The sequence below is a fragment of the Stegastes partitus genome, unplaced genomic scaffold (genome assembly GCF_000690725.1).
Source record: "Stegastes partitus isolate 25-593 unplaced genomic scaffold, Stegastes_partitus-1.0.2 Scaffold507, whole genome shotgun sequence".
Classification (NCBI taxonomy): Eukaryota; Metazoa; Chordata; class Actinopteri; family Pomacentridae; genus Stegastes; species Stegastes partitus.
Genome location: NW_007578238.1, coordinates 110,675 through 126,789, shown reverse-complemented (window position 1 = coordinate 126,789; position 16,115 = coordinate 110,675). Strand labels below are relative to the sequence as shown.

Below are 16,115 nucleotides of genomic sequence, written 5' to 3'. Positions count from 1 at the left end.
CAAAGGCGTACATTTCGTTCGCGGTGACAGTTTGAATATTTAATGGTGCAAAGAACTTTTTAAAGTTAAATAAAGGAGAGTAAGAAGAAAAAGGAGAGTTCACATTTCCAATACATATGAGCCAAAACTTTTCTCTCGTAAACTAGCACTGATACATGCAATCAATTAGTCTGTATCTTAAATCTATTCTACAGCGAAACCATTTGTAAAGATTTGGTTTTCTAACAGGAGACACTTATGATTGCGACAAGACTTCTCAACGAGCAGGGAGCCAGTCCAGTTTTTCCAGACCGATCGGACTAGTTTTGATATTTTCCAGGATAATTTTTTTCCCCCACCAGTCCTTTACACGTATTTGCTGGTTAGCACTGGCTGCAAGTTGCACACATTCCACTGTGTAATGCAGCATATAAAAAACAGTGAATGCTGTAAAGTCATGTGAATGCTAAATTGGTCATCTGAGGTTCATACTGTATTAAAGCGACATACGTCATATACAATGTGATTATCTTTGACTCCCTTTAAATAAAGCTTACATGTAATTGATCATCTATATGTTGTTCACTCATGTGCATTACTATATATGATTAGAGTTTACAAAGAAATTACCAAACGTGTTTTTCTTCTACCAGGAGACCTTATGACACGCACTGTGATGAAACACTATCATAACATTAGTCAAATTACAAGTTGACACTCTTTCAAGGAACAGTATTTACTTGTGAAAGAGCTTTTTCCAGTTATTTGAATTAAACCTAACACTGAGGTTCTACTAGATGTGTTTATTATGTGTACGGTGAACCTAGAAGCTTCAGTAAAAAGCCACTTCCTTTTTTTTTTTAGGTTTTTGAAGACATTTAGCCTCTCATCCCAGAGGCTTCTTCAGCCTTTCAGGTCTTAAATGAGAGGTGAACCGTCTTTTTGCTGAAGCTCCTAGGATTACCATGAACTGGATGACTGAGGATCTACACACACACACGTGTAAGGTGAATATGAGTTTACTCATGATTTCACGAAGCTGACTAGATGGAAACCAGATCAGCGTGGCAGGTGTTTGAGACGAATGAAGCTGTCAAGAGAAAGGAGGTGCGTTGGCCAATAGGCTAAACCGATTAGTCGTGCTTTTTCAATCACTAAAGAAATGACAACCAGCTCTGATATGTGTTAGCAGCCCGGAGCACCAAAGAAAAGTTTATTAAGCCACTGAGAGATTCAAAAGACAACTTATGTGACAATCTTCACACTGAAGGGGTGTAAGTCATAGCAGTCTGCACATTTGCCCCGGTTTATTCTCACTAGCTATTGTTAACAACACGACTCAGCGTTGGGTGACAGACTGCTGACAGTTAATCATGGCTCCGGTCCCCGGGCTGCCGGGGAAGAGCTTCACGGGGTAGGTGAGAACACATCGCTGGATGTCTGCTAGCCGGCTAACGTTAGCCAAGCTTCATTGTTAGCCCGCTACTTAGCTTATTAACAACGTCTGCGCGCCTTCCGGCTGTGGGTTCTGCTTTAGATTTTACTCCAAACCGGAGCTTAACTGTGCTCAGACGGCAGCCCCGGGTAGTTTTCCTGCCCTACCGCAGGAAGGAGGAGGCTGACGTCCGGACACGCATCAGCTAGCTTTAGCCGCGCTCGGTAGCAACTGACACATGGGTGATGATGACAGCGTTGTAGGCAAACCGCGAACATATCTGAAAATTAAGTCACTCACCCAGAACCACCCGGACACTCTGAAGATCACCTTCGAGTCATAGTGAGGAGAGAGTCGCTGTTATCTGAAGGAAAACGTCGTTGAAGAGGAAAACGGGCTAAGTTGGATAGAAAAATGTTGTCGCGGCAAACGAGCAGAGCGGAGGCTGCCGTGTGTTGACAGACTGATACTACAGCGGCACTGAACTGGCCTCAACTGGCTGTCTGACGCCAGGAAGTGACATGTCGTGACATCACGGAGCTCCACGCACGATGAGCGTGTAAACACGAGCAGTGGTGGGGGAGCGCGTCCACAGTCAGGTGTAACGACCACATAATGACCACAATAATTATGGTAAGGTAAGGAGGTCTTCTCAGTAACTGCACCAAAACCAACCAAAAATAATAATAAAAAAATAAAAATGTAGGCAACTGATTACAAATTAAAGGTCCCATACTGTGCTCCTCATGGTGTGTCTTTTTAGTTTTTTACTTTATAACTGTACAACTGTGCACAAGAAAACGACATAAATCCTCACAGAGTCATAATCGGACTGGAAGACATCTTTAAATCCCAAACAGATTAAAGTTTTCCTGCCTAAGAGCAATCACTGAGCTGAGGGCTCAATATTTCAGATCACAGGATTAACCCTTTTAATTATGTGCAAACATCTCACAATGCACGATTACTTAACCCTTTATAGGGCACTCCTTGAAATACTTGGAAAATGAACATTTCAAGCCCAGGGTGTTACTGAAGGACATTTCAAGATGTTTTTACTTTTGTGACTTAAAAAAAAAAAGTTGCAAATCGATATTAATAAAGTATATGGTCAATCAAAGTGCACATGGTTCTTCAGCCTCAAGGAGAGGCACAGGCTGGACATACTGCACGTCCCAGGAAGTTACCAAATATGGTCACTTGCCCCATAAAGGGTTATATTTATGTTTAAAAATTTCCATATTTCCATATCAAACCGCTTTATAGAATATCCCATTTATAATCATAAAAACACTGAAGTCCCGAATCATTTCCTGTATAACCTATAGTGAAACAGCCCATTTATTGTCATAGAATAATGTCATAATCCTGGTTTTTTTCGTAACGAAATTCCCTGAAATTGATTCCAGGAATAACTTTTGCCCTTTTAAAATCGTGGTCGGCCGATCGTTGCGGCTCACGGGCCTAGCATCGGTCATGTGTGGCAGACTATCACACCCCGGTCAGCCACGGAAGGCAACGTGTTTGTTTGTTTGTCGATTAGCTGCTCACCTGAGATCTGCTTCACTGAGTGATTCACAACCTGTCTGACATTAATTAGGGCACATCAGAGAGAATCGCATAGTTGCAGAGCATGTCGTCACTGCTCAGCTAGTTAATCACGATGAGTTAACCCTCTGTATACCCTCCGATTAAAGGAAATAACTTTTATTGATGGGGTGGCATATCATACAGACAAAGGTGAAATTTCACTGAAGCAAAACCATAAAGCTCAGTTTGAATAAACATTTCTTGATCTTCAAACAAACTGTCCCTTTGATCTTGTGTATAAATCCCCATTTTGGATTTACATATAAACTTACATCTTAAAGCCCGCTTATTGGAATATCCCGGATACAGTCATAATTCCATCCTGGTGCAAGGGTATGATAATAAACGGGCAGCCCTGTACCACTATTCACCTGGCTTTCGTTGCTGTGTTAATTTTCATTTTATAAATTACTTCCGTACATGGACAGATGTACGTGTTTATGTGCAACTTCAGATGTGTTGTATTTCGGCACTGCACAGCAAATGTTGTACAAATATGTACAGTGACAATAAAGCTATTCTACTCTACTGGTTTTAGTGCTGTTCTAAACCCACTGGTTAGCTCTGAAAACCAATGAGCTGCTGATGTCCCACCCCCTTCAGGAAGAACACATTGCCTGCATCTGTGATTGACAGCCAGAACTGTCTCATGGTTTTTGCTTGACTGCTATTGGCTAATTAGGTGTTACACAGCACCTGATTTGAATCCATACTGGCTGGTAAAGCTAGTAGGCTAACTAGCTGTGGGGAGCTTGAGGAATGGCAGAAGTAATGGTCTCTATATCTGAACACCTTTAGTTTTTCACCTTCAAGTTTAAACAGTAAAAGTGGATTTACACCATATTGGACCTTTAAGAAGTGACCATTATCAAGACTGGATTACTGGTCAAAGCAGGTCACTGTCCTCAAGCGAAAGTTCCAGATTATGCAGCTTTTCAACAAATTAAATAAAGTTTCACGTGTCCCAAGAATGTATCTTTAAAATTGTCAGCTCAAATATACTACAAAGATGGTTAATTACACCATAGTATGACTTACGGGTGGTAGGATACAGGTCACATCCTACTATTGGCCACTCATTTAAGTTCCCTTTAAGTTTTTTTTAACCCCTCCACTTTCTGAATGTCATCACTTTTAAAATGATGACAAACAAAATCCCGCAAGTAGTAACAACAGACTGAAAATGTCACTTCAATGCTTCTCTGAACAGCATAGCTTTGTTTTCCAGGATCAAACATAAATGACAAATGGTAATAAATATAGAAAAAACTTCTGTGTAGTCAGTTATAAACCTTTGTTTAATTATTAGTGGAAGATAAGTCGTTATTTATCTATCAAATCAGGTTTTAACACAGCTTCAGGACTTAAAAGAATTCATGAACACAGCCCAGACTCTGACTTGCACGACTCTAATGCCTGTTTTCTGACACGGTCATCATCAGTCAGAGTTGATTTGACTATAGACTGTATATAGCCCTTGTTCTTACAAAACTCGGACAAAAACTACTATGTCATGTGTATACCCTGTCACAGAGGATGTACACAGTATACTATAAACCCTCTTATGTAGCCGTTTTCACGAAGCAAATATGCAAATATCTTTAGGCAATGTTTCATGAAAGTGGCTTTTTGCACATTTGTAAAGCTGAGTGTGATCGTCAACCTTCATAAACTCTAGATATACAGATTCCAGATTGTATATTTCTCATAAAGCAAGCGAGAACACCTCGTGTCCACATTTACAGCTTCATGTCTCCAGTTTGTAATATTTCACATTCCATAATAAACTGTAGTGTTAAGCCTTGCACAAGTGGACATAAAAGACTTAAAAGGTTCCCCCAGAGTCACAGAAAACGGCATTGAAGTGTCTTCAGATAACGTTACTATGACAAGAAAACTGTCCTGATCTTTTTGTCAAATTAGTGGAGTGTCTCTTTTACAAAGCAGTCAAGCAGCTCACTATTATGTAATCATTCACTCAGAGTTACTCAGGGACAGCTACAGTATGTGTATTCATTAATGCACATCTACTTTCTGATTTATTCAACACTTTTCACTCCAACTGTTGTGTTATTCCTGAACAATTCCCCCTCTCCCTCCTCCTCTTCTGGCTAACTTGCAAGGTGAACAAAATGTCCTGCAGGCACAGATCATCCAGCATCTTCCATGTCCTCTGCAGTGGAGTGATCATTGACGCACGGGCCAAGAAAAACAGAAAGGCCTGTTCCCCACTGCTGCTTCAGATGTGCTAATCCAGGCTCTCCATCACTTCTGCAAACAGAATTCCACCTTTTTATGTGGGACGCACAGTTTGTTTTCCTTTGGCCCAGTCTCAGAAGGGACAGAGATGAGGCCCAGAGATCGAGCAATGCTAGCTCAGCATTTGTCACAAGGTCACAGCCCTAAAACAGCAACTTGCATTTTTGGTGTATAAGATGGTTAACAGTTAAATCCTCAACAGACAAATAGATTACAAAAGTAATGTGGCAGTAAAGTTCAGGGAATAGTTAAACTGACAGTGTGTGTGTAATGATTGATCCTATCCAACAACAGATCAGCCTACAAGCAGTAAGAGCCACTGAAGGACTTTCCATTGAGAGTCTATTTGTCTCATCCCAGACATGTCAAAGGCAAAACAGTTACAGAAATAAATGCATATGAAGTGTTGGCTGAAGATGTCAGATGTATTTCCAGAGTCAAGCGGGCTGATGATGTCATGTCATGAAATCACTCAAAATGAACGAGCTAATGTGGAAAGGAATCGATTTGTCCAGGGTTATGTAACACGTGGCATCTAAATATTTATTTTCTGCCAAACAGTTGGGTCATTTGAACTGCCAAAATTCATAGTTTTTAAAATATAGCAGAAATGACTCCACTAACATAATAAGATCACACAATACTTAGTAGAAACCTATGAGATGTGGCCCAGTCCAACCTCCTGGGTCATGTTTACAGGCAGAACAAGGTGTTAAGTTACATTAATATCTACTGCTGATATCAGCAATTGCTTTGTTACATCTCATTAGTTGTTTCCCAGTCATTTGTCTCAGACACGTCACTCAAGGAAATGTAACAGGGAGGAGTAAAATGTGGTTCATAACTACTCTCTAATCTGTGTATTGTTTAGTTATCAGGCCGCAGGAAGTCCCTTCAGTTAAAAATGCCCTTGTGTGTTGTTCCAGCATCATCTTGTAAAGGCTCAGTGCAGGCAGATGGACAGAGGTCCGCTGAATGATGGAGAGGAACGGACAAGCCCTGGACGTCTAGTCTGCAGCTTATCTGCTCCGCCGGCCCTTTTCCCAGTCCAGCCCTGATAACCCAGGTCGACCAGCAAAATACAGGATGTGACCCAATAACCTTGAATGGCAGCAGGGGAGTAATACTGTTTTATTAGGGAAGGTCTTTTCTGTAAACTTTCCAGACGGATCTGAATTCTCAGGGAGGGTTTGATGTTGGCTGTAGTTGGAGAAAAAGGTAGCTTTAGTAAAACCAAACCATAATTTCACGAACACTGGTCAGTTGTAGTGCATTACACATTTTTTCTGAGTTGTACATCTGTGCAACAAAACAAAACAAACAACAGGTCAATGTTTGCAGTTCTTTTTCTTTTTTATTATTAATTCTCAAATGACTGCACCAGACTTGTGGGAAGGAGAGTTCATTTAGCAGAGCTGACAGCGGGGCCGCCCTCTTCTGGAGTTTTCTGTGGGAGTCCAGGCACGGAGCACATGCAGACGTTGAAGGGTTTGGGGTTTGTTGGCCACTCCTGTAGGGGAAACTCATCCCCCTGATGTCGTTTGGCTGTTGGTTCCCTCCACTGTGTGTTTGCTGCTTCGACATCCCACTGAAAACACGAGGAGGTCGAATTATTATTATGGAGAATTACAGTATAGAAGGGTTATGATATGTAATATTCTACTGGGCTGATATTGAGTGTAAAAAGTAGATAATATTACTAGTTTAACATGCCGTGGAGACTATTTATAAAAAGTTTAATTTAATAAATACATTTTAAAAATAGTTTTATGTACAAAATATTACAAAATCATGTATGTGGGGGTAACAAGATGGTCCCTTGGCTGCCAGTTTAGATAAGAAATGAATTGGTTTGGTATAACCAAATGAATAAATAAACCAAACTAATTCCTCCAATCATATGTTCAAACATATACAGGACCTACACACACTCTCATATGTCAATACAGATAATGTGAAACTAAATAATACACACACTCATGCTTACATGCATCCACACACAAAAGAACACAGATGTAGTAACAAAAAATTACAACATGAGGACTACAGAAGTGAAAGTGAACGGGCCAAAAAAGTAAATTAAAAAAAAACCCAAAACAAAGATGAATAATACTAGTCATAATATATATAAAATAAAGAAGTCCCCATTAATGTAATGGTCTCCATTTTTTTAAATATTGCACTATAAATGACATATTTAAGGTGTCCTGAAGAGTTACCACTTTAGTAAAGCAGCTCTTCTCTATTTGGAGCTCAGGAACATGTGTTAGTTTTCTGATTCCATGATCCTCATTCAATTTTGCAGTGGTAGTTGTAACATTCAAGATCCTGAAAGTTTGTTATGAAACACTACGACAGCATCAACTGAACACCTACAGCACAAAAGGCTTCACATTGTTCACACACACAGTTAAATTCCTGGCTGACAGGCATCACACAAGAGACCATAAACATCTCCTAAAATAGCAGAGGGTAGCACCGGCCCCCTATGGACAAGGCAACCATTTCGCAGTACTTCCTAAGCAGACAGACCCAGCCCTGTGTGGGTCTTTAATCACAGATCCTTTACAGCAGAACAATTGGGCCACATGGCAAATCTCAAACAATTCCACCCATCACTGTACCCCTCAGCCTCGCCCCAGCCAAGAACCGGACCTCAGCAGAAGTGTGCAAGTAACACACAGCACAATAGAGATTTCAGGCTGCTGGCTGCGGTGGCTGCTCGGTTTAGACATGCAGCAAACTCCAAAGGTTGAGAAGCGATTATGGTGATATCATGCGAAGTAGCCAACATGTTTTTATGTGAATAATTCTGACAATGTTCTTTTTCTTCATTTCCTTGGTTTGCTTTAAAGCGGTTTAGCAGTTAGTTGACCTCTGGGTTTAATATAATAACAGTGTTGAACTCATCTGGACTTCTGTATATTGAGGATTAAACATTAAACACAGAGTCAACTTGTCAGGAAGCCATCTTTCCATTATATCACCAAGTAAACAGCTTCTGTTAATTCTAACTAACAAGTGAAGACTGTCAGAGAGGGACAGCAGGAGGTGACCTGCTGCAGATTTTGATTTAAAAGACCAGATAAGAGAGTTGCTCAGTATTGATCAGCACAGACCAAGCGGTTTATCACAAGTTCATTGGTTTGGTCTCTTATATTGTGTAACGGCTAACAGGCCTCCATCAGCCAATGACAGCTGAGATTAGATAAAGCTGAAAAGACAGAGTTTTCACACACAGATGAAGTTGCGTACTTTACCCAGTACAACAAATATTCAAAGTACATTTTGGACACTTTTTTTAAATCCCTCTTACTTCTCCAACACACCAAGTGGGCTAAGAGCATTCACGTCATTTGCTTTTTCCTGTTCGGCGAACAGTATCAACCTGCAATTGTTTGTGCCCGCACCATTTGCCTTTGTTTCTGATTAAATGACATCCTCCATAGCTTGGCTTTCTGCAGCAGCACAGTCAGGGAGTTTCTCTTGTGGTTGTGAGCGTCGAGGCCTGAGAAGGAAAAAGCTTGTAATTTCACTCTGCCCTGCAAAGTCAAACTGTGCAGTTCAGAAAAGGGAAAACTATATAAATGTGAACTATCCTCAACAACAAGATGAGTTTTTCAGTGTAGCCAGTATTTGATTCTTGGCACAGTTGTGCACTGCAGAGCAAAGTGAAAATACAAACCCTGCCCTACCCTACACTTTTACTCACAAACCCACATGCACATACACGTCCCTCCATAGAGTTCAATCCAAGCGTCCTGCAAGAACATGCTGACTATTGTCTTCTCAAAAGAACCTCTGACGGCTGTCTTCTGACTGACTTCCCCCAGAGTCACATGTGAAGAGCACTAAGCAACAGCAAAAACACTGTCCTCACTGCAACTTCTTCTTATGAGATCTTCAGTCTGCTGGATTTAAATATGCAGGCAAGTCAATAGTATTTCTCTATAACACACTGCATTATTATATTAGTGATAAGAACATCCAGTGGCACTAAAAACAAAAGTCGATAAGCATAGTTTTGTCTGTCTCATCCAATAATGACAGTTTCAACTCATACTGTACATGCATTCTTATGACAATGGGTCATAATCGCATTAGGCATCAAATTTTCCTGTTTATATCCAAGGAAACAGTCACAAAGAAAACAGCAGATCCCCTCAGTTAGTCAAACATTCATCAGACACCATCATTCTCAACTTTCACCTCTTCATGAACTTCGGCGCCATATTGCGCAGGCAAAAACTTGTTACATAACCTTATAGAAACAGGCAGTAAAAGCTGAACACAGTCTTGTCCAGTTCATACAAGGTGACTGGGCGCAAACAGCAGCAAACACCCAGCTACATTCATTCACATTTTAATAGCAGCCACGCACACCATCTGCTCCATTAACACGCTGTCGCCACCCAGTGGCCCTTTGTGAAAAGTGCATGTTGTAGCTTTATTCACTGACTGATGTCTTCTTCAGATCACTGCTCAAAACAGACTTCTACACTTGCAAAAGGCTGTTCCAGAAAATGTCATAACTGACAGACTGCAGAATTCAGTGTCAATTGGCACAACTTCAAGAGAACAGGAAGCACAAAACCGAAACACATTTGTATATGCGAGACAGATTAGTAAATGGTGTGGACCCTGCTTTGAAATATCAAATAATCGTGTGCTTAACATCAAATCAGAGGGGTTAAGAAGGAGGAAAAGGAGGAGATTTTGCATTGTATGCAGTGAGGAAATTTTTTTTTTTTTTTACATTTCAGCTCTGATTGGTCAGCTTGCTGAAGTTCACGTCATATTTAAAGGCCCCTTCTCAGCAAGTTAATGAAAGTCTCTCGTCTCCAGAATGTGTCTTTACATTTTTCCGCTCAAAATACCACAAAGATGGTTCATTTTACTACGACTGTAACTTTTTATTTAAGTGATAATTTTACAAGGAAACATCACTGAATTTACAGCACGATGCCAGACGATGTTACAGTTAGAAAAATCTGTAGTTTAGTTATGCAAGTGGCTGGGTAGCATGTAGTCTTCGTCAACTGTGTTTCAGTCGCTATTTCATGCTAGTTCTGTTGTCTGACAACAGAAACATACATTTGTAAATGAGAGCAGCTTCATAGAGAATTTGGCTGTAATAAAATATAGTATATGTGAGCATAGAGAGCAGGAGAGAAGTAAAGTGATTTAACCACTGGCTGACTTGAGGTTTCGCTGAAGCACAACAAGTGACATGAAAACACAATAACCAGACCTTGTTTGTAAGTTTCAAATCTCTAAATGTCCCTCAGCTTTACAGTTCCACAGAGCTCTGACCTGTTGATATACGAGGTGTGTCAGAAAAGTTTCAGGACTGGTTTCACAAAAGATATATTTCTAATCCAAACTACAAACTACCAGTTTTCTCCTTTGAAGTAATCCCACGGAGTCTAACACACTTCCCCAGCCTTCTCTTCACGCCGCCATGCACTCCTGAAAGGATTCTTCTGGATCCTCCACAGCTCCGTCGTCACAGCCATCTTGATGTTGTCCACGTCTTCAAAATGGGTCCCCTTGATGACCCCCTTGAGCTTGGGGAAGAGGAAACAATCCCACAGAGCCAGGTGGGGTGAGTAGGGAGGTTGCTCCAGCACGGCGATGTTCTTCTCAGCCAGAAACTGTGGGATGCTCAGGGCGTTGTGAGCAGGCGCGTTGTCATGGTGAAGCAGCCTCAATGAATGAATCCTGCCACAACTCTCGCCTCTTCTTGAACGAAGCAGGATCTCTTTGTAGACGTGCTGGTTGATCGTCTGAAGGGGAAAACTCGTAGTTTGGGTTTGAAATATATCTTTTGTGACACCAGTCCCGGAACCTTTCTGACACACCTTGCACGGTCAGAGCTAATGGTAACGTTAGCCATACTTGTTAGCCATGATTGTTGTGGGACCATCAAAAACAAGGGCAATCCACCGGATCTTTGGTTCCTCAGGTGCTGGCAGTGCATGAAGACTCTTGTATTCACTCTTGCAGCCAACAGCAGAACATTTGGTGTGATTTGCTCGTGGCTGAGACACTTCAGATTTAGCAGAAGCAGCTCTAGAAAGTAAATAAACCTGGCGGACTGTGAGGCAGCTGTTCATTCTGAATGGATATCTGAAACTAGTGGGCAGTGAGGTAGCAAGATCATGCAAAGTTTTAGTGGGACAACTCTGGGTTCCTCAGCTGGAGCGTAGCAGCTCAGTAAAATTCTGACTGGCTTGTAAGCGGAGAGTCTACAGTTTTCACTTTCCATCTTTATGACAGCCACAAAACACAATAAATGTGGATCTTCACCACACGGGAACTTTAAATAATTTTACTAAGACGTCCAACCCACCTCCAGATCAGAGCTGATCGCTGAAGAGTCATAGGATGTATCTGTGGAGCAGAAACTGCCGGCTCTGATCACCCGCACCATCCTGTCGAAAGGTTCATCCTCCACTCCGTCTTTGGACAAGGTCACATCCTTCAGAGACATCTGATAAAAGAAAAAAGCACAACCACTGCAAGAATAATATGAAGAAAATATGTAACAAATATGAACATTTCATATCAAACGTGCATTTCTGCTGTTCAAAGCCACAACAGATCCTATGCTTACTGTTCTTGTAGGCTGAACATGGACATCCATGTAATGCCCCATCTCAGTCATCTTCTGGACATCTTTTGTCTTTGAGTACTACAATATTCAAACAAAGACATAGATTTTATGTAAACGAAACAAATCTTGCAGAACAATGCCTGCATTACTGTAATGCACATCTAAGCTGCTACAGTTTAAAGCTAAATATTGTCAATGTTAAATATGTTAAAACAATAAATCATCCATCGGGGAATTCTCACTGAAATCAAAGTCTCCTAACGGAGTCTAAGATATGCAAGCAGGAACCCTGTACATGCAGCAGATATTCAAACTTACTTTTGATAGAGGAATGTTCTGTTTTCTCCATCTAGTAATGACATTATCTTCAGTGGGGAATCCAGAAACACCTAAAAGTTTCTCTGTGTCTGGAGAAAACCTCATAGAATGCTGCCTGGTTTGTCTCCTGCAACAATGGGTGACTATGATCTGGAAATATTGGGTTAAAGGTGAATGGAACACACAGTTGACATACATTCAATCGAACTAAGAGATCTAAATCTAGCTGCTGGTTTTAGTGGGATTCCAATGCTTCATTTAATATTTGTGTTTACGGTGCATTTTTTTGCAGATCACATTCATGTGGGAGTCCATTTAGTCAGTCATCCTGTCACTGTTACTGCAAACATCTGAGAATGTTTCTCTTTCAAACATGCAACAGCTTCAATAGGAAACAGTGCAAGCAACCATCTCCTGACAGAGCAAGACGCTGTCACACTGCGCTACTGAAGGATACGAGGAGATCCAGGGCAGCACAGCTGATCGAGGACAGAAGCCACGGCATGACTCTCATAAGAAACCCAGAGTGAGTGTCATAGAGGAGTATGGCTGCAGTGTAGAGGACACCAGCCAGTGAGCAACACAGTCCAGAGAAAACGTGGGCCCGAGACATCATGTGTCCTCTGCACTTGAGAGAAAAAGTACAAGTGATTTAACACTGGGAACATTTTTAGGGGGGAAAGCAAGTGTTATTTCAGAGTATAAAGGGGTCTGGAACACACTGCTTAATTACTCTGATGAAGACACAGTGGTGTTGAATTGTGAGTCTGTTTGCAATAAACAATAAAAATCTGTAAATTAAGCAGTATGCTCCCTTTTGTACTATGAAATGTGCTGTCCTCAAGCTGGAAAGCCAGTTTCTATTCATGTTTGTCACTTACTGCTCTGCAGAGTGCAGGAAACCTGGAGCTACAGGCGATGACAAAGGACAGCAGGCCAAGTACGTAACCCAGGATTTCAGTGTTGTCCTTTAGGAGAACAGTTTAAAGGCGTTATAATGTTACATACATTAAGATATACGGACAGTTAATCTGAACCAGGGATCTCAAACTCACGGCCCGGGGGCCAATTGAGGGGATGATATTTTGTGGCCCCCTACTTGATATCAAAGTTTAATGTTAGTGCGGCCCGCGCATTTTTCTCACACGCACCTACGCGAGTTGTTGCCCTGGGCGTTTTCTATTGTTTTATCAGTTGTGCAATGTTCGTCACTTGAAACATGATTTGGGAGTGTCACCAAGTGGAGGGAAAATATATCCTATCACCCAGTGCAAATGCATTCTTTTTTTTTTTTCTTTTTTCTATCTGTGTGAAAAGCTCTTCTCCAGCATGAACTTCAATAAGTCAAAGTACAGGTCTAAACATACTGATGAGCATCTTCAAGCCATACTGAGGGTCTCGATTGCTTTCTCCCTCAAGCCAAATGTAGCTCAGCTGTGTGAGAGGAAGTGCTGCCAGGTCTCTGGTAGAAAGGAGTAGGTATGAGAGGTCTATGTTCTGAAGACCATTCATGTTCAGAATTGTTATTGATAAAGATTAAGAAGACTGGATCAGTTAGACTTTTTTTTGTTGAATACTTGAAACCCTTTAGTTGTGGAATACTTGATGCGGCCCAGCCTCACCCAGACTCTATCTCCAGCAGCCCCCAGGTAAGTTGAGTTTGAGATCCCTGATCTAAACAAACTGAAGGCCATTCATAGTTATCCACAAAACAGAAACTGAGATAAAACTGTGCATTTAAAATTATACAGCACTGCATTTAACTATCTGCAGCATGGCAGCGGTCAGTGAACACACAGTTTCAGACCCGGTCGATGCTGCTCAGTGTGTTTGCAGAGTAAATGTACGTCTATGCAAACTATTTCAGCACATCCACAGATCACCATCCACATTCATGCCCCTGTGCAACTGCACCATCAACAGACTCCAGGTGGAGCCTTGTGGAAGGACATGCAGCAGCCTCCTCCCTCTCAGAGGCCCGGACGCTGGAGGCTGAGCAGCTTTCAGAAAACCTCCTGCAACCACCATCAGCACACACACTGCCAGGAGGTGCTGTCTCCTCCGCCTCCTCACCATCCTCAGCCTCCTTTCTGGAAGAGAATGCCAGAGAACACAGCTACAGTTAGAAATTTGTATGATTATCTGTGGAGGCGCTCTGATAAGTCTCCTGACTGCTTTGCCTGAAGGGTTTGACCAGCTGCGTGCTGATACTGAAACGTCTGTTCTAGCCTGCTGCACTTTGTCTAAACATTTCACAGTTGTTAGATTATCTGAGAATAATACAGTTTGTGTTAATTAAAATTTCTCAGATTTCACCTGCTTTGGAGTTCCAGCACAGGAAGACTTGGAAGCAGCACAGAATACAGTTCACAGCATCCACAGCAGCAGCAAAAGCCCCCATTAAAACCTACAGAGACGACAGCAAGACAAAGATCACAACATGTTACTGCAAGCAAAAGATGAGAAACACTTGTGTTAGAAACCTGCCAACCTGAATGTGAAGCTGTCTGGACAGGATGGCTCCCACGGCGCCGCACAGGTCACCCAGGACGCAGCAGAAGAGAACGAGGCTTTCTCCTGGATTCTCTCCCCGATGTTTGCACCTCTGGCGCACGATCCTGCAACAGGTACCAAGAGTTTAACGTCACGGCATCTTTATTAAATGACTGAGGCAGAATCAAAAACGTACTTACAGAAGACATGACAGCAGTAAAAGCAGCGCAGAGAGGAAGGTGAGGCCGACGGGGACGCAAAGTTTGTCTGCGTCATGAGAGAAGCAGGTGGTGACTGATTCCACGCAAAACTCCATCAGACCACTGAGGGAAGTTTTGGGGTTTCCTGCGATGTTATCAACAGTGATCGACGTACGTCTCTCCATTCTTACTGCAAATATCTTTAATTATATCGAAGAAAAGAAACGAACTATTCCATGCTCCTACTCATCCATCCATGCAGCTCTCCTGCAGCAGAGACGTGCAGCCGTTTGAGACTTCGGTAAAGTTGGAAAGATATCCACAGATTAGGACTTCCGGCATCAAGAACTCTTGAACGAAACGTCATCAACACACAAATTATGCCTCTTTACCATCAGTTTGAGGTGGACAATATACTGCACGATTGTTTTCATCAAAAGCAGCTGTTTTTCGTGCAGCAGAAATAACATTGGTCTCTATGCGCAGCCGGCTGTGTGACCAGAGCTCAGGGACCGTCTGCAAATTGCAACACTGCTGCTACAGCGAAGACACCCACTACAAAAATATCTAATAACGTCACTGGTGTTCACTACAGTGTCACCAAAATCACTACAGCCCTCACTTGTCGCCTACTGATCATACTACAACACTTGGTTTCACAAAATATACTTTTTCATATTTTGTTATGGATTTTTATTCATATTAATTTCAATAACTTCACTGTACTGTACACCAATGAAACTCTGTCCAACCATCAGAGAGGTTCTGCTGATCATACTACACCTGTTAGTTTGACAAAAAACTAAACTTTTTCAGAATTTTTATGTATTTTTATTAATATTAATTTCAATAACTTCACTATACTGTACTGTACATCAATGGAACTCTGCCCAACCATCAGAGATCATAATTTTTATGGATTTTCATTAATGATAAAATTCAATAACGTCACTGTACTGTACTGGAAAAATCATTAAAAAATCACACAGTAATGGTCTCCTTCCTGTCCTACATTCAAACTCAATTTGGAGATTTCAATTTTGCCTTAATTTTCGTAAGCTCACAGACAAGGGATGGTGCTGCTGCATCACCACCACTCTCTTTCAACCAGTCACACAAAGATGCAAAAGCATGACCAAGCCACGAGCCAATCAGAGGCAACTTTCATTAAGCTCTGCCTGAGCCATCTTTTCAGTCTGCATAACTTTCATGAAGAAAAGGATTG

The 16,115-nt window shown here is 41.6% G+C and overlaps 2 protein-coding genes across 2 annotated transcripts in view; both read right to left on the bottom strand.

The window, feature by feature from the left end:
- The window catches only part of atp13a3 (ATPase 13A3), a 42,937-nt gene extending 41,084 nt beyond the window's left edge, over nucleotides 1–1,853 (bottom strand). The window contains exon 1 of the mRNA XM_008287557.1: nucleotides 1,715–1,853. The gene's annotated coding sequence lies outside the window, so the exon portion shown is untranslated. The remainder of the gene's footprint in view (nucleotides 1–1,714) is intronic.
- Nucleotides 1,854–6,591: 4,738 nt separating this feature from the next.
- On the bottom strand, nucleotides 6,592–15,373 carry tmem44 (transmembrane protein 44). Its single transcript, XM_008287556.1, has 10 exons — nucleotides 14,891–15,373; nucleotides 14,689–14,815; nucleotides 14,514–14,604; nucleotides 14,112–14,287; nucleotides 13,079–13,165; nucleotides 12,655–12,825; nucleotides 12,198–12,347; nucleotides 11,880–11,957; nucleotides 11,616–11,756; nucleotides 6,592–6,851 (listed from the first exon to the last, which is right to left on the bottom strand). Exons 1-10 carry the CDS (start codon nucleotides 15,073–15,075, stop codon nucleotides 6,666–6,668), a joined length of 1,392 nt encoding a protein of 463 aa, XP_008285778.1. The 5' UTR covers nucleotides 15,076–15,373; the 3' UTR covers nucleotides 6,592–6,665.
- Between the last annotated feature and the right edge of the window lie 742 nt (nucleotides 15,374–16,115).

What these genes read in the sequence shown, in the direction of transcription:
- tmem44 (XM_008287556.1), bottom strand. Translation starts at nt 15,075, where the DNA reads ATGGAGAGACGTACGTCGATCACTGTTGATAACATCGCAGGAAACCCC. An exon ending in TTCCTGCACTCTGCAGAGCA is followed by an intron (nt 12,826 to 13,078) that starts GTAAGTGACAAA and finishes TTTTCTCTCAAG; the next exon opens with TGCAGAGGACACATGATGTC. An exon ending in CGATCAGCTCTGATCTGGAG is followed by an intron (nt 6,852 to 11,615) that starts GTGGGTTGGACG and finishes TCGTGTTTTCAG; the next exon opens with TGGGATGTCGAAGCAGCAAA.